Source organism: Martes martes (assembly GCF_963455335.1).
Source record: "Martes martes genome assembly, chromosome: 14".
NCBI lineage: Eukaryota > Metazoa > Chordata > Mammalia > Carnivora > Mustelidae > Martes > Martes martes.
The window spans coordinates 1,327,529-1,349,261 of record NC_137902.1 but is presented as its reverse complement, the minus strand read 5'-3'; the positions used below and the strand labels follow the sequence as shown (position 1 = coordinate 1,349,261).

The 21,733-nt window shown below is 58.6% G+C and overlaps 1 protein-coding gene and 1 long non-coding RNA gene across 3 annotated transcripts in view; one reads left to right on the top strand and one right to left on the bottom strand.

Annotated features, from left to right (window-relative positions):
* Positions 1 to 8,638: 8,638 nt before the first annotated feature.
* On the bottom strand, positions 8,639 to 14,388 carry LOC308355241. Its single transcript, XR_013967941.1, has 3 exons — positions 13,896 to 14,388; positions 11,884 to 11,961; positions 8,639 to 10,719 (listed from the first exon to the last, which is right to left on the bottom strand). It is a non-coding gene; the product is annotated as an uncharacterized lncRNA (long non-coding RNA).
* Positions 14,389 to 15,164: 776 nt separating this feature from the next.
* PPP2R2D (protein phosphatase 2 regulatory subunit Bdelta) overlaps positions 15,165 to 21,733 on the top strand; it is a 47,058-nt gene continuing 40,489 nt past the window's right edge. Inside the window, exons 1-2 of one of the 2 annotated variants that reach the window (XM_080822306.1) lie at positions 15,165 to 15,338; positions 15,438 to 15,530. In XM_080822306.1, the coding sequence (XP_080678432.1) occupies positions 15,332 to 15,338; positions 15,438 to 15,530 (100 nt within the window). In that variant the 5' untranslated portion in view covers positions 15,165 to 15,331. Of the gene's footprint in view, positions 15,339 to 15,437; positions 15,531 to 15,809; positions 16,011 to 21,733 lie in introns of those variants that run through there. The other variant, XM_080822307.1, reaches the window with a different exon arrangement.

The following is a 21,733-nucleotide window of genomic DNA, read 5'->3' as shown; positions in this document are numbered from 1 at the left end:
TCCGGTCGCTCACGGTCTGGCGGGAAACGCAACGATATAAGGCTTCAGTTGTCCGAACGCCCTCCCTGAAGCCCAGCATCTCCACTGAGGCCCACCCTCCCGCTGACCGCTGGGGAAACCCAGAGGCCATGTGCCCTGGCGGCCACCGCAGCCGGTGTCCTGTGTCCCTGTGGAGGTAAGTCTCGGAGGCCCACTCTAGCCATCTGTGCAGTCCCCTGTGGCCCTGGAAGCCAGAAGCTCAGGGCCCTCGGGTTCATGGGGACCCCAGCCCCAGCTCTCCTGGCCCACTGACCATCAGCGACCCAGTGTCAGACACCAGCTGTCCCCCTGCCGGACACCAGGTTCCCCTTCCGTCGGCTGCCTTCAGTCCTTCCTGCTGGCGATGTGAGTGGAGCCGGCAGCGGTTCCCCAGTGCTCCTCTTCGGGAGGGAAGGGCTCCAAGTCCTGACCGCCGTCCTCCGGAAAGGCTCCCCGCCTTCGCACACAGGTGACTCGCTGCCATAGGACCCAGGGACTCAGGGATGCAGGGCGCTCCCCCCACCCCCACCGTGCTCCGTTTGTCTGATGAGGAGGCAGGTCAGGGGACCCTTCCCAGAGTGTGACACCTACTGTCATCAACCAGGAAGGGTGTGAGGGAGCCCCTACCCTCAGGCAGCTCCCTGGCAGGAAGCCTGCCAGCCACACGGAGGACAGATCAAGCAGGTCCGTCCCAGGAGACCGGCTGTGGGCCATCCTTGCTGGGGACCTTTATCCTGAGCAAAGAACGACCCACACGTGGCGGCAGGGTCCTCTGACACGGAGACAGAACAATCCTAGAAACGGGCCTTGGAAAGGGGGGCTTGGCTTCTAGCAGTTCCAACGATGCCCTCAGGCCCAGGCCCCTGACAGCACGGGGGGGAGACCCAGAAGGTCTGTCCCACCCATCCCAACCCACCCCCTGACCACCTCCCTTCCTGTCCACTGGCCATCACCCCCTAACCCCTGATCACCTGCCCCCCGCCCGGGCCACCTCCCCTTCTGCCCCTGACCATCACCCCTACCCCTGAAAGCAGAGGAGCGTGGGACCCTAATTCCCCAAGCACCTGCCTCTCCAGAAGGAAACACGTTATCCGGTTACCCTACATTCTTTGACGTGTCTCCTCTGTCCTAGAAAGCGGCTTTTTTCCTCTCAGGTGCTGGAAATCTAACTAAAACACAAACCAAGCGCAATTTTTCCTAAAAAATGATGGTTCAGTGGCTGGTCACACTGCAAGAACCCCAGACCGTCCCCAGGGCTCCTCGTTCGCAGGGGTGGGCCCGGCCCCTCCACTACAAACCCGGGGACCCATGACAGCCTGGAGGGAGGTGCCGGCATCCCAATTTGTCAGACTCGCCTCTCCCCGTTTCCTGGGGCTGGTTCCGTGACACAGAACCGGGAGGAAGTCCTAAACCTGCAGTCACAGACCTCTGAGGCTCAGCGAGGGCGGTGTGTCCTCGGGGCTCCTTGGGTAAAGTGAGGCAGCCGAGGGGTGTCTGAGCACCCCAGGCCCATCCCGGCGGGAAGACTCGGGAGAAATGGGCGCCGTCCTGGTTTTCCCTCCCACGGACGACAGGCGGGGCCCGCGGGCTCCGGACGGAGACGACGCCAGCGGCGGGGACAGGGAGACCCTGGAAAACGGAGCCGAGGGCCCGGATGGAGTCCAACAAACCTGTCTCCTCCCACCGCTCTCCGGTGGTTCTCAGCCCAGCGGAAGGCAGGCAAACCGGGGCTGCCTTGGCCGGGCGAGCCAGCCCACAGACGAGGGACGGGAGCGCCGCCGGGTGGCAGGGACCCCGTGGCTCATCCCTCTCTGGGACAGCCGTGCTCACGCTCACTGCGCATGTCCTGCTTGGACTCGGGGCCCCTCGAGTCTGCTCTTTGGTTCATTTGAGGGCCTGGGAGGCCCACCCCCACCGGCCGCACCCCCCACCCCCCCATCCAGCTAGGAGACTGCAAGGCGGGGGTGGCGCAGGCCGTCAGGGCTCCCCTTTGTGTGCCGAAGGAGAGCACCCACCCCAGCCCGGGCATCATCACTCCCGACAGTGGGGGGCTCCCCGGTGAGGGGTTCTCTTCCCCTTGGAAGAGGCTGGGGCCAAGCCCCCTATCATGATCCAGTCATCCCGGGGCAGGTCTCCTCGGCCAGCCCTGCTCCTCTCTCCCGCAGGAGGACACGGAAGTGGAGCCCAGGTGGTCGGACCCACACCCTCCCACGAGGTCTTAGGGAAACTGAGCCAGAGAGGGTGCCTGCCTCACACCTTCAGCTGCCACTGCCTTGTGGGGAGAAAAGGCTGCTCGCCTGGTTTTGCATGTGTTCTTTCTTTGGGGGGCAGCCCCAGGCCCCATGACAGACGCGAGGCTTTATCTCCCATCTTGGGCTGTGGGCATGGCCCCAGTCCCAGTCCTCCAGACCTGCCTGGTCACCCCAGCACCCAGCAGCTCCTTCATCCTGCAGGGGTGCGTCTCAGCACAAAGCCTTCAGCAGAGGCCCGGTGTGTGGCTACAGCTGGGGCCTTGGCCCATGACACTGTCCCCTCCCTACCAACCCCAGGGTCAGCGATGAGGGACTCCCTCCCCGGGTAGCCTTGAGGACCCAAGAAAGTGGGGGGCAAAGCCTTCAGAGAGGGCCTGGCTGGGAAGCACATTCCCCTCCTGACTCCCCAGGAGCATGAGTGCTGGGCCAGCCCCCTTGAGGTTACTTCTGGGTGAGGGTCTGGGTCCCAGGGTATCTGATTCTGGGCTGGGAACCTGGGCCCCAGGCCCAAGTGTGGAGCTGAAGGAGGTTAGAAGTGGGTCCCCTGCCTCCAGGGCTGGGAGAAGGAGGAGCCTGCAGACCGGACCCCCACCCTCTCTCCCCACTGACCCACGCCCTCCTGGGAGGAGCCGAGGGGAGTGGGGTTCAGCCTGGAGGGGAGGGGAGGGCTGGAGGCCTCAGACTCAGATCCCACTGCCCTGTGACCTTGGGAAGGCACGTCTTCACCTTTCCTCTTGGCCTGTGAGGGGATCTTAGGAGTCCTTGTAAAAAAAGTTTGCTCGAAAGGAAATGAGGTCCATTGTGATCTCAGATGTTTCTAGAGCTCTAGAATGATCTAGACTATGAATGTTTCGTTTCTGACATGACGCATGGTCGTTCAAGGTCACGTGAGATTGGATATCATTTCTGGAGTTGAACTCTACTGCGGCCACATTCTCGGTTAGCGGCCGGGGCAACCCCCGGCCAGGTCTGGCAGCCCTGAGCTCGCCGGCTGCCGGGTCAGGGGCTTGATCTCCACTAAGGGAGTCTGTCAGCTTCTCAGCACCACAAAATGCCTCCCTGGGACATCCCGGGACTGTACCCATGTGTCCCGTCCCCGCTGCTCCGGGGACTCTGGAGAGTGGAGGCCTCATCCCAGGGGAGGTGGTCTCCAGCGCCAAGCTGGGCCCCGAGTGCCCGAGCACCGAGCTCACATCAGAAACACGACCATCACCCAAAATCCTGCCGTTGCGGGTTCCGAAGGTGAACACAGAACCCCCGGGGAAGGACCCACCTCCGTTCTGCGCAGCAGCCTCCTCTGCGGCGAGCAGGAGCCGGGCTGGACAATGGCTGGCCAGTAGGGGCGTGCACGGGGATATGAGCAGCCTAAAGGACAGAGGGGTAGCTGCGAGGGGCCAGCACTCTGCTGAGAAAACTGTCAGGGAAAGCCGTGGTCCTCAGCTCCCCGCTGCCCGGAGGGAGGCCATGCTGCTTCCCAGTTGTCCACACTCTCCCACCGGCCCAATGCCCACCTGCGGAGGCCAGAAGGAGGGTCTGAAATCTCACAGGGGCACCGCAGGCAAGGGTGTCCCCAGTCCTCCTGGGAGCCCAGCTCAGCCCCCGGGGTCAGCATCCCAGGGCCTGGCCGTCCCTGCCCTCTACACTTTGGTCATATGAGCCCGGCAGCTCCTTCTCAGGCCGCTGGCAGAGACTCTGCCCCAGAGGATCCCAGCCGGGGCACACCCCTGTCTGGCACACCCTGCAGGCCAGCCAGCGGCCGGAGCTCCCCCAGGGACACTGAACGCACACCCCTCATCCAATGTTTCCTTGGCACATACTTTCTAGCCGCCTGTGGCTAGTCTTTTTATCCTCTCAACGGCATGCTTCACGGAGCACACGTTTCTTGGTTGTGATGAAGTCCAACGTACACGTTACTCTTTCATGGATTGTGCCTTCAGCGACGCCTCTGAGATCTCGCCTGCGAGGCTCCTGGCCGGCTCCTCGGGTGGGGCACGGTACTCTTCGTCTCAGGATCCCGAGTTCCAGTCTCGGCACACACTAGGTGGAGAGACTGCTTTAAAATTAAGCTCCCTGCCAACCCGAGGTCACCTGCCCTTTCTCCTGTTGTATTTCCCAGTTTTGCCGTTTCACGTCGTGCATTCCGGTCTGTGATGCACTTTGGGTCAGCTTCCGCGAAGGTGCCCGGTCTGGCTCTCGACTCCTTATCTCGCACGTGTCCCGGCACCGTCTGCTGAAGACGCCGCCTTCGCTCCACCGTGCCGCCTTCGCTCCTCTGTCGAACGTCAGTCACTGCACTCAGTGGGTCTGTTTCTCTGATCCACTGGCCCGTCTGCCCGCTTTTTCACCAACGCCACACCGTCCTGATGACCGCACTTCACAGGGAGCCTTGAGGCCGGGTAATGCCAGTCTCCGACCTTGCGCTTCCCCTTCGGCGTCCGTGTGATTCCGAGCCCGTGCGTCCTCTCCAGCCCGCGTCAACATCGGGTTGTCGATAGCCACGGCACAGCTTGCTGGGATCTTGACTGGGACGGTGTTGAGTCTCTGGCCTCCCCGTCCGTGGACGTGGGATTCCTCTCCATTCACTTGGTTCTTTGATTTTGTCACCAGAGTTTTGTTTTTCTCAGATGGATCCTGACATATTTTGTTAGATTTCTACCTAAGTATTTCTCTTTTTTTCTTTCCTTTTTTGGCACTAATGTAAATAGTGTTTTAACTTTAATCTTGAATCCTGTTTGTTCCCGGATAGGACAGCAAGAATGACTCTTGTGCGCTCCCCTTGTATCCTGAAGTGTTGCCAACATTATGTATCAGCTCGGGAGTTCCTGTGTCAATTTTTTGGACAACCTTGCCATCTGTGACCAAAGACAATTTTGTTTCTTCCTTCCCAATCTGTATGCCTTTGTCTCTTCTTCTTGGCTTACTGCTTCCACTAGGACTCCCAGCGTGATGCTGAAGTGGTGCTCAGAGGGGACGTCCTTCTAGTTCCCGACTCTGGGAAAGCACCCAGGTTCTCACAGTTGAGCGTGATGTAGCTGTGGGGTCTGTGGGTATCCTTTAACAAGAGGGGAAGTTCCCCTTATTAAACATCCACTAATAATTAATATGAAAATTTCCCATCTTGTAAATCAATTTAAAAGTTATTTTCCAGAATTAGTGGTGGAGGCAACTTTTAGGAAGCATCTCTCCCCAGCTGCTGCCCTGAAGACGCCCCTGTTCTGACCTCTCGTCTCCAAACTCCTCATTCCAGGCAGACCGGCTAACTCTGGCCCATAGGACCCTCCCCGGCCCTTCCATCAACACAGGCCCTCACCTGTTTCTTCACAACCCCCCTCTCACCCTCACTGCTCCCCTCTCCCTCGCCACCCCACCTCCCTCACTGCCCCCCTCCCTCGCTGCCCCCTCACCCTCGCCGCCCCCCTCACCCACACCGCCTGCCCTCTCCCTCGCCGCCCCCCTCTCCCTCACCGCCCCCCACCCTCACTCTCATCCCCTCTGCCTCGTGAACCTTTCCTTTAATCTGGAAAAGTCACCAGGCCGTTGATGAAGCAAGTTGGATTTACTCAAACCATCTTTTTTTTAAAGGAAAATCTGCCTTTCTAAGTTACATTTTTAAAATAAATTCTACATAGAAAGCAGAGCTATTGGTGGGGCTGCTTCGAGTGCTAAGGAGCTGTGTCTGGCCGGGACTCAGGGACACCGCTGCCCCAGGGAGCCCCATGCCCACTGGGGTCTCAAGGCAATGGAAGGTGGGGCTCCTGGCAGCCCCAGCAACAACTCTAAGGGGCCCTCAGGACACCCCTTCCCCAGACTCCCCCAACCCGCTTCCTTCCAGGGACCTGGGGCGGCCAGCAGGCATGTAGGTGGTAGGCCGGCAGCAGCCTCTGTCCCCGGCAGGGACGTGGGGTTCTCAGGACACCGACCTCCATCTTCACCGCCTTGTGGGCTCCCTCATGCTCTCTCTGCCTCAGATCGGGGAGACTCCTGCTTCCTTGCAGAAAAGACTGTTATTTATTTTTTTTAAGATTTTATTTATTTATTTATTTGACAGACAGAGATCACAAGTAGGCAGAAGCAGACAGAGAGTGAGGAGGAAGCAGGCTCCCCGCTGAGCAGAGAGCCCAATGCGGGGCTCGATCCCAGGACCCTGAGACCATGACCTGAGCTGAAGGCAGAGGCTTAACCCACTGAGCCACCCGGGCGCCCCAAGACTGCTATTTAGGAACCAAAATTCAGGCAGAGATGCTCATGCCATTCAAGCGTCACTGATTCTGGGTCGTTCTGAGGACAGAGTCAGGAAGCATGTGTGAGTGTGTAAGGCCACTGGCATAACTGACACGACTTGGCGAACAGGTCTCCATTCAACTTCTTTGACTTATATTTGTGTGTCTCATGTCAAAAACCCTCGTTGCTATCAACATCCCTGAGTGGCTCATTCGCTTTGTCCCCTGAGAAGGCACTGGGTTCCAGCTGTACTCCCTGCAGGGCTGACCAGCAACGGGGCTGGCGTCCCAGCCTTCCCGCAAGGGAATGGCCGGCATTACTGGCTTCCGGGTGGTTCGGGGCAGAGCCATCCCCCAGTGGCCGTCCAGGAAGATACGCCCAGCCAGTGGTTTTGCCCTGGTGACCTGGGACAGCCCAGGTCTCGCGGCAGACAGTGCTGCCTGCCTGGGAACTGGGCCTGATTATGTCCGACCTTCTCAGCCCAAGTCCCAAGCTTTAACCAGGACAGCGCAGCTCACACCTTCTCCTTCTGGAGTCTAGGCTTGATTTTTAAAATTTAAATAAGAATAAATTAAAGACTGCCTCTCCTCCCAGGACGTGTATCACATTTATCAAAACATCAAACTCACAGGGCACCTGGGGGGCTCAGTGGGCTAAGCGTCTGCTCCTGGCTTGGGTCACGATCTCAGGGTCCTGGATCGAGTCCCGCATCGGGCTCCCTGCTCAGCTTCTCCCTCTCCCGCTGTGCCCTCTCCCTCACTGTCCCTCAATTAAATAATCTTAACAAAACAACCTCACACAAGCACTTTGCAAGACACGGCCCATGGGGCCTATCAGCAGAGGTTGTGTTTCAAGAGCCACACTCTCCAAACTGGGGACTGGAGGACATGCCGTGTCTCCCGACAGGCCAGCTGCAAGCTCTGGCCACGGAGACCCATGATGAAGGGGGTCCCCCTTTCTGCTTTGCTGCGATGGTTGGGCTCAGGGCAGCTGTTAGAGACCACAGGTAACCTGTTCACCTCCACCCGGCCGGTCCCCGCAGCGCCCTGCTGCTTGCCCCAGCTTGGCCAGCAGAGGGCAGCAGCTGCCAGGGGACAGGGCCAGGCCCTGGGTCACCAGCGGCCACTGGCGCCAGGACGGCCCATCTGCCTACGTTTTCCACGATGTCCACCCTGACATCTGCAGGGCTGGGCGCAGAACAGAATTCCCCACCTCTCTAAACCTCCAGGACAAAGACAGGTCACATATATTTCAATGCACGTGACAGTTTCCAGAGCTTTAAACCTCCAGGTGGCCCCTGGGGGCAGGCAGAGCTGGGACCTCGGGTCCTATCTTTCTGGGAAGAAGAAACAAACAGGCTGGGGACCACGCGAGGTCCTTGGGCTGGGGGAGCAGAGGGGGATCTGGAACTTCGTGGCGTAGCCCGACTGCCCGCCGAGGCCCCCCGCCCAGCACCTGCTCAGGCTGAGCACGCCGGCCACCAAGCTCCCGAAACGGGGATCGCCTGGGGCACGCGCTCACCCCAGTTGTGGGATCCCCATGTTCACGACGGGGCTCAGACCCGACACGCCCTCCCGCGGGTGAGCGTCTGTCGGTCTGGGGGAGGGGGAGGGGCGCTTTCTTGCATTTCGTGCTTCCGCACGATTCTGGAGCTCCGCGTGTTCGAGTTTTGGGGTCGTGAGGTCCACAGCGTGCCCCGAAATGAACCAGTCTGGGTGACGGCGTGACCGCAGCAGGCTCACCGCGGGCACAGAGCGCTCCGCAGAACAGACCCTACGGCGCGAGGCACAGAACAAAGGTGCTCGTTCTGAGCGGGGCCTGTCCCCGCAGCATCTAAGCCTGGGACCCATCAAGCGGACGCCTTCCCCCATGGGGAGAAGGAACACGCCTACTGGCGAGGAGCCTTTGAAGCACAAAGATCTTTTTTCAGTATTCGGAATCCCTACGTTGCTGAGGTAAATGGGGGAAGATGTGACATTTATTGTGCATAATTCGAACTGAAATCCGCTCCCAGTGGAGGAGAATCGCCAGGTGTTCTGAACCGTGAGCCTTCCGGAGTCCTGACCCTCTCGCTGACGTGAGGGCACCACCTGCTTCAGAGCTGCCTTCGTTTTTATACTTTGGAGGAAAAAACCATACTGTGGAGTATCGTGAAGCTAACATTTTTATTTTTGAAATGAAGTCATGCCCATCTGCGAATTATTTCTTAAAAGAAAAAAAACACTTAAATTGGGCAAGTGTTTTCCCACTTTTGAAACACCTGCTTTAAAGATAAGAAGCACCACATGGTTGGCGGTGACCCAAACCACGAGAGACACGCAGGTGCAGGGGACTGTCAGTTTGGGGAGGAAAGATTTTGTCCGAGGGCATGTGCAGATTCCCCGGGGGGCCCAGCTGCTCCTGGGCACACGGGGACACGGGGGCTGGTCACCCGCCCGCCCACGGCCTCACTCTGCTGCTGCAAGGACACAAAGCGTACAGAAGCCCGCGGGTTCTGTGCAGGCCCGTGGTGGGAAGTCCCTCTGCCACCCCGAAGCCCGGATATGGACCTAGAGGGGACCATGCGGGCCCCGTGGGTAGTGCCAGGCCCATCGCCCTGAGCCGCTCCGCCTCCTCCCTCTCCCGCATCGGCAACGAGGTGCTACGGCAGGAGCAGCGGAGGAGGCCAGCACGGTGTGGTCGCCCCCGCCCTGGGCTCCCTGGAGCTCAGGAGGACGTGGTGGGCAGCAAAGGCCGGCTGATCCCACCCGGCAGCTGGTCTGACCCAGTTCCCAGCCTCTGCTCGTGGAATGTCCCAAACCCACCTGACGCCAGGGGCACCGAGGCTGTGGGAGTTGGTGACCCATCCCAAGGCCACACGGGGGGCAGCGGGGGGAGGCAGGTGGGACCGGGTGGCCTAGGGTTCCCCCGGAGCTGCTCAGATGCCCCTGGGAAAGGCCCATGGCTGGGAGCTCCCTCGGGTCAGCCGGCTTCCCAGCAGAGGCGCAGGGATGGAGGTGGGCGGGCAGAGCACAGCCCGCCGCTCCCGCAAGGGCTCCTCAGGGCCGCGTCTGCCCTGCAGCTCCAGGAGGGCAGCCGCTGGGTCCCACGGCCACAGCCAGCCCGCTCCTCATCGTCTCCTCCCACACTTTCACCCGGACTCAGGGCCTCAGCCTTGGCTTCGCAGGGACCCGGCCAGCCTGCGGGCTGCCCGTGTCTACAGCTCCGTAGCTCATCAAATTCGGGTCGGGGGCTCCCGGGTGGCTCCGTGGGTTGAGCCTCTGCCTTCGGCTCAGGTCATGATCCCAGGGTCCTGGGATCGAGCCCCGCATCGGGCTCTCTGCTCGGCGGGGGGCCTGCTTCCTCCTCTCTCTCTGTCTGCCTCTCTGCCTACTTGTGATCTCTGTCAAATAAAAGAATAAAATCTTAAAAAAAAAAAAAAATTCAGGTCCAAACGTCTCAGCCTCGCAACAAAGGAAGTGGGGGTGAGGGGCAGAAGTTTTCTTTTGCTGCCAGAATGAACGGCCACCAGTGTAATGGCTGAAAACCACACCTGTGTAGTACCTCCCGCCTCTGGAGGCTGAATGTCAGCCCGGGGGCGGGTCAGCGGCCCTCTGCCTGGGCTGGGCTGTGGCTAGCGTCCTGGGAATGCAAGCCCCTCCAAGCCCTTTCAAACAGTTGGCCAAATTTGGGTTGTAGGGCTCAGGTCCCCTTTGCCTGTGGGCTCGCAGCCAATACTGGTCTTTCCCTCTACAGGCTGTTTGCATTCCTTCTAGCACTTTCCATGTGGTCACTGCCAGCGAGGGCCAGCCGAGTCCCTCACAGGCTCGCAAGCCCTCTGACTTGCCCTTCTCTGTCTCTCTGACTCCCGCTGGAGAAATTTCTCTGCCTTTTTAAAGCACTCATGTGATTCGATGGGGCCCACACAGATAATCCCGGATAATCTTCCTATGGGCATCCTATAACATTAATTCCTTCTGCAAAGTCCTTTTGCCCTGTAACGGTAATTCAGTCCTGATGTAGTCCTTTGTTCCTTCCTCCCCTTCGTCATTTGGGGAAAAATTCAGGGAAGAGTGAAGAAAAAAGGTGGGATGAGGTTTAATTCCTCACGGAGCTCCAGCAGGAAGGACGCAGCAGGATGTGGAGTCAAGGATGTTTATAGCAGCTTCCGTCGTAATTTCCAAAACTTGGAAATGACCAAGTTGTCTTTCGGTAGGTGAATGGTCAAATACACCGTGGTCCGTCCAGACTATGGAGTATTATTATTGATAAAAAGAAGTTATTTATCAGGCTATGAAAACACAGGGAGAACGTTAAACGCATGTTGTGAAATGAAAAAAAAAGAACCCAATTATAAAACATTCTGCAAAAGGTAAAATCATGTAGACGGTAAAAAGATGAGTGTTCGCGGGGTGAGTGGGGAAGAGGAACGGGCTGAACACGGGGCATTGTCAGGGCAGAGAAACTACTCCGTATGACACCAAAAGGACGGACACATGCATTCGACATGTGTGCAAACCCAGGGCACGTGCAGTGTGAAGAGTGAACCCTCACGGACCTCGAGCATGAAGGACACCCCAGTGCAGGCTCGTCTTTGGTCACATACGTACCATTCTGATGAGTGTGTTGACAGTGGGGGGTGTGGTGCATGTGTTGGGACAGGGGGCATGTGGAAAACCTCTGTGCGTTCCGTCCCATTTTATTTGTAAACCTGAAAAACCTGCCCTAAAAAAATTAAGTCTTTTAAAAACAGAATCAGAGACACAATTCCAGGCACTGCATTCTGCCGGCAACACAGCTGTGCGTGGAGTGAAGAACGTGAAGGGCCCGTGGGACATACACACCGGGGCTTCCTACAGCCACGCCCTGCGGCCCACGTGGCCCCCCAAGCAGCCCAGAGTGGGGACTGGGACTCCCTGCACTTGAACAAGTCTCTAACCCCATGCGTTTTAGAATGGAACACGGTGCTCCCTGCCAACAGGGCACGTCTGTGATCGCTCTGAGTAGCTGCTGACTCTGAACTTGAAAACAATCCACGTGCAGTGTTCTAAATGGTAGGTAGTCGCTGAAATCTAAGTAAATCAAAGAAATTTTTTAAAACAAAGGTGTTTGTGGAAGAACAATGAACAGGGCAGCTTCCTCTGTGATTTCCTTCAAACTATTAAGATATATAGTCCCCACTAGGGTTGGGGCAAAATTAGATATACGTTAGACTTAAAAACCAGTGTACTGAGACATAACTCACGTTAAAAAAAATGGACACACTTTCAGACTCGAGTTTGATGGGTGGTCCGACAGCCGCATACACCGGTGTAACCATTTCTCCAACAAGATACAGAACATCTCCATCACCCCAGAAAGCTCCCTTGCTCTCTCCCAGTCAGTCCCCTCCCTGCCCCACAGCCGCGCTCACCTCTGTCACTGGGGACAATTCATCCTCTTCCGGACTTCAGGGTTCTCCAGAAAAACAGAGCCAACCGCATCGATGTGCCTATATTAAGACTCATTTTGAGGGACTGGCTCCCAGGACTGCGGGTGTTGGCAAGTGTGATGTCTGCATGGCGGGCTGCGAATGCAGGCAGCAGTTGGCCGTGCAGCCTTGAGGCAGAATTGGATGAAGCCCCCCACCCCCGCCGCTATCAAGGGTACTGTCTGTTCATCAAACCCAACTGACCGTAGGTGTTAATTGTATCTGCCAAGTACTTTCACGGCAACATCTCTATTCACGTTCAATTAAATAACTAAGCGCTACGCCCCAGTCACACAGACCGAAGACCATCACTTGTGACAATACAGGTGGAATCATGCATGGTGTGTGGTTTTGCGCCCGGCTCCTCTCATTCAGCATGACGTTTCTGAGTCATGGATACAAACACAGTCACCCCTGTTTGCACCGGCACCCCGTTCCTTTTTATTACAGAATCATATCTCTTGCATGAATACGGCAGGCTAGATTCTAATACACACCAGGCATTTCACAATTTGGCCATGAGATCCAAAAATAAGAAAATAAGAAAACTGCCAAACGCCAATTAGAACCCGGAGTAACTCACTGAGATATTTAAACCTCTTTGGGTCATAAAACAGAACAGCTCAAAGTCTCTTGACGGCCAGCTGACGCACGGGGGTGGGGGGGGACGCAAGGAAGGCAGCACAGTGCTCTCCGGAACACGGCGCCTGTGTGTGGCTTCTGCTGCTTTTTAATTTAACGAAAGCTAATTAATAAAGAATACAGCCTAAACTGAAGCCAAACGTGGTGCTATTGCTTCGAAAGACATATCTGTAACGCACACCAGAGCACCCATTTGTGGGGGAGCCTAATAGCTAGTCTTTCAACCACTTGGAGGCAGACTGGTTAACTCTACACGTAGAAAGGGAGATTACAGCCCCGTTTCTCTGCTCATCTTCACAGCAAAGTGTGGTTACTGCTTCCAACCCCCTCCTCTCCCTTTCTCTGAAACCCTCTCACAACAGATTTGCACAGTGCACTCCACAGCAACCGCTCTGGTTCTGTCAGCCACGGCATCCCAACTGTTACACCACGCAGGCCATCCTCAGCGTTCATCATGCAGCGTTGGGGAACTGGCCACTCCTGTCCTCGTCTTCACCCAGCTCGGGACTCCATGGGTTTCTGGTTCTCTGGAAGCCTACCTCACGGTTACTCCTCCTCAGCCTCCCTTGGAGTTCTGTAGTGGTCCCTTCCCATCCACCTTCCCTTCTGGGGTGAGCTCGCCCAGTCTCTCCTGGTTTGAAACGCCCGTAGATACTCTCATTCTCTGAATTTACGCCTCCAGGCCGCAACTCTCCCGTGGGTGCCAGACTTCTGTGCGCCTCTGCCTTTGCAGCAGCTCTGCAAGGTCTCAGCCAGCCTGGGCTCCTGCTCAGCGGCTCCCTCTGCAGCCCCTCCCATCTCCGAGTCAAGAAACTCTTCTCCACCAGGTGCACAGCCCCCCCCCCCCCAGTGCAGCCATCCCTGAGCGCCTTCCTTCTCTCGCACTGCATCTACCGCACCTGTAAATCCCAGGGGCTGTGCTTTTCAGGTGCTCGTCTCTGAAATCTGACCTGTTCTCACCCCCACCGGCACGTTCCTGACCAGCCAGCCCTCATCCTCTTGCCCGGATGACCCAACGACCTGGTCAGGAGGCCCCCTGATCTGATTCTTCGCCCCCCCCCACCCGTGTCTTCTCGGCAGAGCAGCCACACCGGCCCTGTTAAAGTGCAGTCATCACCGCCGCCCTCTGCTCGCGGCCCCATGGCCTCCCGTCTCGTGTGGAGCCCATCCCACCCCCGGGCACAACCTTCTGCACGTGGCGCCACGGGTCGCTCCCTCCTCTTCCGAGGTCTTCTCCCGCCGCCCACTGCTACACTCCCGTCCCTCCTGCCCCGCTTCCCTTTCCTCTCCAGCCCACCCGACTCACTGCACACCTCGGTTCTTCTCTCTGTCGCCGTCGGTCCCCCGGAGACGTGGAAGCTCCGCGAGCGCAGGGCTGGTTCGCTCCGTGGACGTCCACGTCCTGGACACGGCGCGCAGCGCGGGGCACGCAGCGGGAGCGGCCAGGTGGTGTGTGGGGGCGGGAAATGCTCCCGCTGGGGAGTGGTCGTCTTCCAGGGGTGTGATGCGGTCACTGCCACATTCACCGTGTCCCGGGAAGAAGGTGTGGTTTCGGTCCGTCCGTCCACACGCCCAGAGCGAGACGCCCACGAAAGAAGGAACCATGGGTCCCGTCGTGCCGAGACGCCCAAAGTGCGCTAAGGCGGCATCCCGGGGGCGCGACGCACCGCGGCACGAACACCCTGGCGGACCGCGCGGGCTCTGCGCGGCGCTGCGGCCCAACGGGGACGCGGAACCGCCGGGGCTCCGCCCGAGCTAGAGGGACACTCACCTTCCCGCCCGCAGGCGCGCAGGTGCGGCGCGCGCAGGTGCGGCGCGCGCAGGTGCGGCGCGCGCAGGTGCGGCGCGCGCAGGTGCGGCGCGCGCAGGTGCGGCGCGCGCAGGTGCGGCGCGCGCAGGTGCGGCGCGCGCAGGTGCGGCGCGCGCAGGTGCGGCGCGCGCAGGTGCGGCCGGGGCCCGGGACTCCGCCCGCCGCCCTCCGAGCGCGCCCTCCATTGGCTGCTCCGCCCACGGGCAGCGCTCCCATTGGCCGCGGATCAGGTTGGGGGCGGGCCCGGCTCGCGCTGGGGCGGGGGCTGCCTCCAGCCCTCCAGGACGTTACGACAGAGGCGGGCGGTGAGAGGCAGCCTAGCGGCTGGCCTCTAAGGACGCGCCCGCCCCGAGCCCCTGTAGCCCCGCCGCTCTGGACGCCCGGGTCTGCTTCGGGCGGTGCCGGGCTCGGGCTTGGGGGGGGCGTGGCGCAGCAGGAGGCGGCTTGCGCAGGCGCGGTCGGCACGCCCCGCAGCCCCCGGCAGCCCCCGCGGCCGCGCCCCGCCCCGCCCCGCCCACGCAGGGGAGCCTCCCGGCGGCCCCGCCCCCGCCCGGGCCTGCGGAGGAGGCGGAGGGGGATGACGTCATCGAGCGGGGCGACGGGCATTGGGCGCCATTTTGAAAAGGGGAAAAAAATCCCTCCCCGGCAGCCCCCGCGGCCGCGCCCCGCCCCGCCCCGCCCCGCCCCGCCCACGCAGGGGAGCCTCCCGGCGGCCCCGCCCCCGCCCGGGCCTGCGGAGGAGGCGGAGGGGGATGACGTCATCGAGCGGGGCGACGGGCATTGGGCGCCATTTTGAAAAGGGGAAAAAAATCCCTCCCCGGCAGCCGCGGCGGCGGCGGCGGCGGCGGCGGCCGGGCTGAGGTGCTCGGGCGGCAGTAGCGCGGCGGCCGCCTCCTTCGTGCGCCGCCGCCTCGGCGCCCGCCCGCCCGCCGGCCCGCCATGGCAGGTGAGGCGCCCGCGCGGGGCGAGGCGGGCGCTGGGCTGCGGGCGGGGGGCGCGGGCAGGGCGGGCGCGGGGCCCTGACGCGCCCGGTGTGTGTCCGCAGGGGCCGGAGGCGGCGGCTGCCCCGCGGGCGGCAACGACTTGCAGTGGTGCTTCTCGCAGGTCAAGGGGGCCGTCGACGAGGACGTGGCGGAAGGTAAGGCCGCGCACCTGGGCGGGGGCGGCGCGCTCCCCCCTCCCGGCCGCCGCCCCCGGGAAGCCCGCAGCCCGGGCCGGCGCGGCGTCCGCTCGCGGGGAGGGCGCGGGGCCCGGCGGCTGGCCCGGGGCGGCCCGAGGCTTATGTAAGGGAGCCAAGGTCACCGGGCCTGCGGCGGACTCTGCTCGCGGCGCGTCCGGGCTCCTCCCCGCGCGGGTGGCCGCCGCGGGCGGGCGGCGGGGCTCGGGGCTCGGGGCGGGGGGCGGGCGGGGCGGGCGGGGCGGGCCGGGCGCGGCGCTCTCTGCGGCTCCGACGCGCGACGCCTTCCGAGCTCGCGGACCCCGCGTGCTGCTCCCCCGGACCGCGGCCCTGCGGGACCCGGGGCCGGCGCGTCGGCGGGAGCGGCCCGTGAGGCCCCGTCTGCCGTGCTCCCGCGCCGGGTCCCTGTCGCCCCGGGCCCCCGAGACGGAGCGCGCGCAGGTCGGTAAACACGCGAAGGCGCACTCGGAGGGGCCGGGGGGAGCGGAGGTTCGGGCGCAAACACGTGGCTTCCCCGCGCTCGTGCGAGCTGCGCGTCCGTGTTGTGCGTCCGCTCTCCCCGGCAGAGCTCGTCCCGCCGGCGCTGCCCCCTCTCCGCGCGCGCCTGGACGCACGGACCGACCGACGGAAGTGCCGCGCGCCGGGGCGGGCGTGGCGCTTCGAGCGCGGTGTCCGTCCTGGGGGTCTGCGCCGCCGTGACTGTGTTCGCTGAGTTGAGCCGATGGGAACTTTCTGCGGTTGGGAATCCCGACTTCGCGGTTTTGCACAGATGTGAACGTTTGCTGTTCCTGGAAGGTTTCTCTGGGGTCATTCCTCGGGCGTCTTCCGGCGGCTGCATGCGTCGAGCTTTCTCTGTCATCCACGTGGGCTCCGGCCGCAGTGCTCAGTCGGGGCGCGCGCCCGGACGCCCCTCGTGTCCGTTGCCGGGGAAGTCGTGGGTAGAGGACACGGAACGGCCAGCTGCCGGGGGTGGTTGGGCAAGGGGAGCGGAGAAGCCTGTACCGAGCGCGGCCGTGGTGGGAAACGCTGGGAGGAGATAGAAGGTGCGGTGTGATTGGAAGGAGGTTCTCGTGCCCTGGCGTGTGCTTCCGTGTCTTTGTTGAGATTTGCGGCTCGCGATGTGTTTGCCCAGGTGTGAGCTCTACGTGGAAGAGCGCCCCTGGACCCGCGCACAGTGGATGTCTTTCTGCCTCCCGAGACCGTGACTGAGGCGCAGGCGGGGGCCCTGTCCCCACTTGCGTGAGGGCAGCACTTGGCAGCGCCAGGCGCTTCAGGACTCAGCGCTCCAACAGTGCACGCATCGGACTGAAGCTTCTGATTTCCTTGTTGATTTTGAAACTGATAGTTTGGGGGACTCGAATCATAACGGTGCAGAACCGTGGAAAATTTGATGGCTTTTTCTTTTCCAAGAGTGGAGTTTTGCTTAGGCATGGGCCAGGTCAGCATAGCACTGTCAGGATTTCTCATTTCTTGCAAGTAGGAGTAGAGCGGGGCTTGGAGGGGACCTGGTAGTTTTCCTGCTGGTGACACGGTGCAGGAGAGATGGTCACTGCTCCTTCCCCTGCAGCTTGCTGCTGGTGACTAGTCACCACCCTCTGCAGGTGCACAAGGTGAACTTCTCTGCCCAGGAAAGCAAGAATCAAGAGTAAAAACCAGGGCGAGGCTTCCAAAAGGAAGTGAGAAGGGAAGTGGTTTGTTAGCTTGTGCCTCCAAATCCTTATGCTCCAGGCAGTGAGCGCTGTGCGGAAGCTGTTAGGTGTCCGTGCAGATCTCCATGTGTGGTGCTCAGTCACCACTGCCCAGTCCCTAAGCCCTTTCCTTGGGCAACTTCCGCTGAACAGATGACTTTTGCAGATGCCATATGATACTATAGTTCTTTGCTAGTGTGTCTCATCCAGCTGGAAGGCTGGGTGTCCCCCTCACACACACACCTTGTAGAGGACCCAGTCTGCAGTGCTGCTACCAACAGACAGTGAGTGCTCACTGCTGCAGACGTGGCTCTGTTACCTGGATCTGTTAGTCCCGGTCACACGGCCCTAGGAGGGAGGGACTGTTCTTCCCAGTTCTAGATGCAGAAGACGAGGCACAGAGGGTCATTAACTTGGTCAGCAGCCACTGTAACGTCAGAGCCAGGGTTTGAAGCCAGCCTGGCTGGCTCGGGAGGCAGTGCTGCTGCGGCCCTCTAGGTGGGATGTGGCTGCCACCCTGGGGATGGCTCCTTCGAGAGTGCATGAGAGCGCTCACTGGCCAGAGTTGTAGGAAAGCAAATGAAAATGAGATGCCTTGAGAGCAAGTGTCTGTCCCAGGTTTGGAAGGTTAGGAACAAGGGTTAAAGCATGGCCATCGAAGAGCAGATGTCACAAAGATGGTTTGATGGGGAGAGCCTGGAACCCCTGCGCACCCTGCCGACGAAGCAGTAATTCTGTGAGTTACTTAAAGCACGATTGTACTCGCTTCTTGCAGGAAAGCTTTGGGTCCTGCTGCCTTTGCCTGTGGATTGCTTTTCCAGAGAAGCTGTGGGGAGGGCTGTAGGAGGGCTTTGTAACCAACTGTGACCTGGTTTTATAGCTTTTTGTGTAGCCTGATGGCCACTGGTTCATCATCAGTAATTTTACATGTCTTGACTTTTTACTTGATCGTTTTGTTTTAATCTGCTTCTTAATCCGTGATCTGGTCTGTGGTCTTGAATTGGACATTAATCTTTTTCTAAAGAGATAATACTAAACTGTTAATCTGTAACTCCAGCTTAAGTCTGGGGAGTTGTTTAAACCCTATGGGTATCTCAGTGATGTGGTCCGGCCTTTCTAAAGGGGTTTATGTAGATACATTATTAGAGGAAAACCTTGAAGTTGGAGAAAGAAACAAAAACTAAGGGCATTTGGGTATCAATATTAAGAAGATACTGCGTTTCATAAATCTGAGCTACATCTGATTTTAGAAATGTTAACATGTAGGAACCTGTGCTCCCTACAATTAGTGAAATCCAGTATTTGTGAATGCAAAACTTTTCGATTATATTATTTTTAGAGTGTGGTGGGTTTTTTTTTTTCTGTATATAGGAAGTGAACACTTAGTATTTATCATTGAATTTTTTTTTTTTTTTTTAATTTTGATGGGATCTGTATCTGGCTATTTGAAGTATTCCTAATCTGATACATTGTCTACATTCCATTGTAGGGTTCCCATTTACTTAATATTTGTATCTATGCCATCCTGAAAGTTCTCCAGGGAAGCATCTTGTGGGGGGAAGCCATCAAACAAGAGAACTATCTAGTAACATTCTTGCTGTTTAATTTAGAAGAGAGTTTCATGAGGAGATGCGCCATTAGGATATCAGGTACTTGTGGTTTTCTTAAGATTAAGGCATTTTACATACTTAGGAGCACAGCTACATTGTCATGCTTCTGAAATCAGGCTGCATGTTCAAGAACCTGGGCTGACTGTAGTTATATAATCAGATGTAAGTATGAGATTTATGGTAATATTAAATCGTACTCCTCATTTTTTCTTTTATTCCTTGATTTTAAAAGTCTTGTTTTGGGATGCCTGGGTGGCTCAGTTGGTTAAGCGTCTGCCTTTGACTAAGGTCATGATCCCGGGGTCCTGGATTGAGCCCCACATGGGGCTCCCTGCTCAGCAGGGAGGCTCCTTCTCCCTCTCTCTGCTGCTCCTCTCCCTGCTTGTTCTCCTTCTCTCTCAAATAAGTAAAACCTTAGGGGGGAAAAAAAGGTTTTGTTGGGAAATTCTGGGTTTAGTTCATGGCTGCCATTTATCAGGTGTGAAGGCCCGTTCTGAACTTCAGCTCACTTATCTAGAAATGATATCAAAAGATTTTTGTCAGGGAGCCCCTGGGTGGCTCAGCTGGTTGGGCATCTGCCTTCAGCTCAGGTCATGGTCCCAGAGTCCTGGGATGGAGCCCTGGTTGAGTCCAGCTCCCTGCTCAGCATGGAGTCTGCTTCTCCTCTGCTCCCATGCGAGTTGTCTCTCTCAAATAAAGACATAAAACCTTTAATTTAAAAAAAAATGATTTTTGTCAGGATTAAACAATCTGCAGTGCTTTTGTTTCCTGTAAAGTTTGAGCTCTAGGTATGACTGTTAATTAATTCTCATGTATTTTAGGGTGTTTGGGTTTGGTTGTAGCTGTTCTTAGACCTAGAAATCACAGTTTCTTGATTTTTTTTCCTGATTTCCCCCCAGTCTCTTCATTCTTCCTAGATCCCTTCAGTTAGGCCTAACCACTTGGCTCTTGTATTATTACTCAGGGTTCCTTTCTTGCGTGTACTTCTTTCCTCACACTCTGTGACCCTTGCTCTTGTTTCTTTCGCAGCCAAGAGTATTCTTCGTGTTTCCTGCCTACCTTCCACACCCTACCAGTCCTTCCAGCATCTGCTTTCTCTCCCCAGTTTTATGCATGGGTTAATCTTGTCTCTTCAACTTGTTACTCAGGGTATGGGAAGGCAAATCCCATTTCGACTGTCTTACTAGCTTTGTGTTACCTTGACAGGTTACTTACCGTGTGGTTTCTCGTCTGTACAGCCGGGGTGCTGTTCCCTGTGGCGGTGACAGGTTGTTAGGAAGAGTCCACACAAATGCAGGGAAAGCTCTGGCAAACAGGCACACGCAGTACCTGGTAACTGTGGGGATGTTGTCCTAAGAGACACTCTCGCTCGGAAGAGCTTACTCTGTGTTGCTCCCGGGAGCCAACTGAAGAAAAGGAAGGTGTTATGGGGCCGCTTTCAGCGTAGCCCATCGGAAAGTTCACAACCATGTCCTCAAGGGCAGCTGGTGTGGATTAGAGGAACCCTGTTCCTGCCTCGAGAAACCCTCTGGTGAGACAGACGCCCTCCTGAGAGCAGAGGGAGTAGAGGGAACGTGCCTAAGCGCCCCGCACGCAGACTTGGGTGGGAAGTGAGGGCGAGGAAATCAGGGTGTGGCAGGGTGTGGAAAGGGAAGAGGTGAAGAATGTTCCAGATGGAGGAGACTGGAGAGAGCATGGTGCCTTCTGGGAAACAGAATGCTTGGCTGGTCTTTCAGCAGAGAGGGTAGTGGCCCTGTTGAGGGGCTGAGTGGCATGGCCAAAGAGTGCCCAGTAACAGCCTTTGATCACCTTGCTGAGGACTTCTCATTGTACCTGAAAGTGATCCTGAGCGCAGGCCTTTAAGAGTCTAAGCAGAAGAGTGGTACCAGTTTGACCTTTTTTTAGGGAGGTTCCTCTGGCCCTGGGAGAATGGTTAGTGAAGGGGGAAGAAAGGAGGCCAGTGGGAAGTTACTGCAGGAATAAAAGCTGGTCTCCGGGGGTGTTTTTGTGAAGGGCCGAGTAGTCAATATTCTAGACTTTGCAGGCCAGGCAGTCTCTCTTGCTGCTACTGAGCTCGGCTCTGCCTGCGTGGCTGGCCGGCAGCCGCAGACCCCACGGAAGCCGGCCCGCAGCACTGCGCGGACAGCGGAGGCCCGGTGCCCTTGGCCCGCCCCGGTGCTCAAACTGTGCTTCTCGAGCCTTTGGCTCCCGGAGGATCAGAGCGCTTTTGTTTGTGTGGGGTTTATGTGTCGCTCTTTTCCTGTATTTGAATTAAAACGGAGGAACTTAAGATATTGATTTCACTTTAAAGTGGTAATGAGTCTGATACATGGGAACAAGACATCTTCCATGAAAAACAACTTTCTCAAACGAACAAAAGACCTAGTGAGAAGACGGGCGTTGTTTCACACTTTGTGGACCCTCAGGCGGGGTCGGTAGAAGACGGCGGGGTGTCCAGCCTCTCGCAGCGGCCTCGCTGAGGTCTGCGGGGAGAATGGGCCTCCCGCTCGCTGTCGTCAGGAAGACGAAGGACGAGTGAACAGCCCTTCCATGGAGTCCGGGTCTGTAGCAGCGCGGCCCGGCCGGGCGCACGACGCATCCCGGGTTCCGTGGTGCTCCGGGACCGCCGCGCGCCGGAGTCCGCTGTCTCCGTCCCGTGCCGAGCGGGTTCTCGCCCGCGGGCTCCCAGCACCGGCGCGCCGGGCTGTTCGCGTGTCCGTGCCGGGCGTCTCGTCGCGGAAGGCCGGAGCGGGTCGCGCGCTACCGTCCCACGGGCTTCGTCGGAGAGTCGTCGGTCGGGAGCCGTCGGGGTGGCGGAGCCGACGCAAGCGCCCCGCAGTCCAGATCCTCCTGCAGGTGGACACGG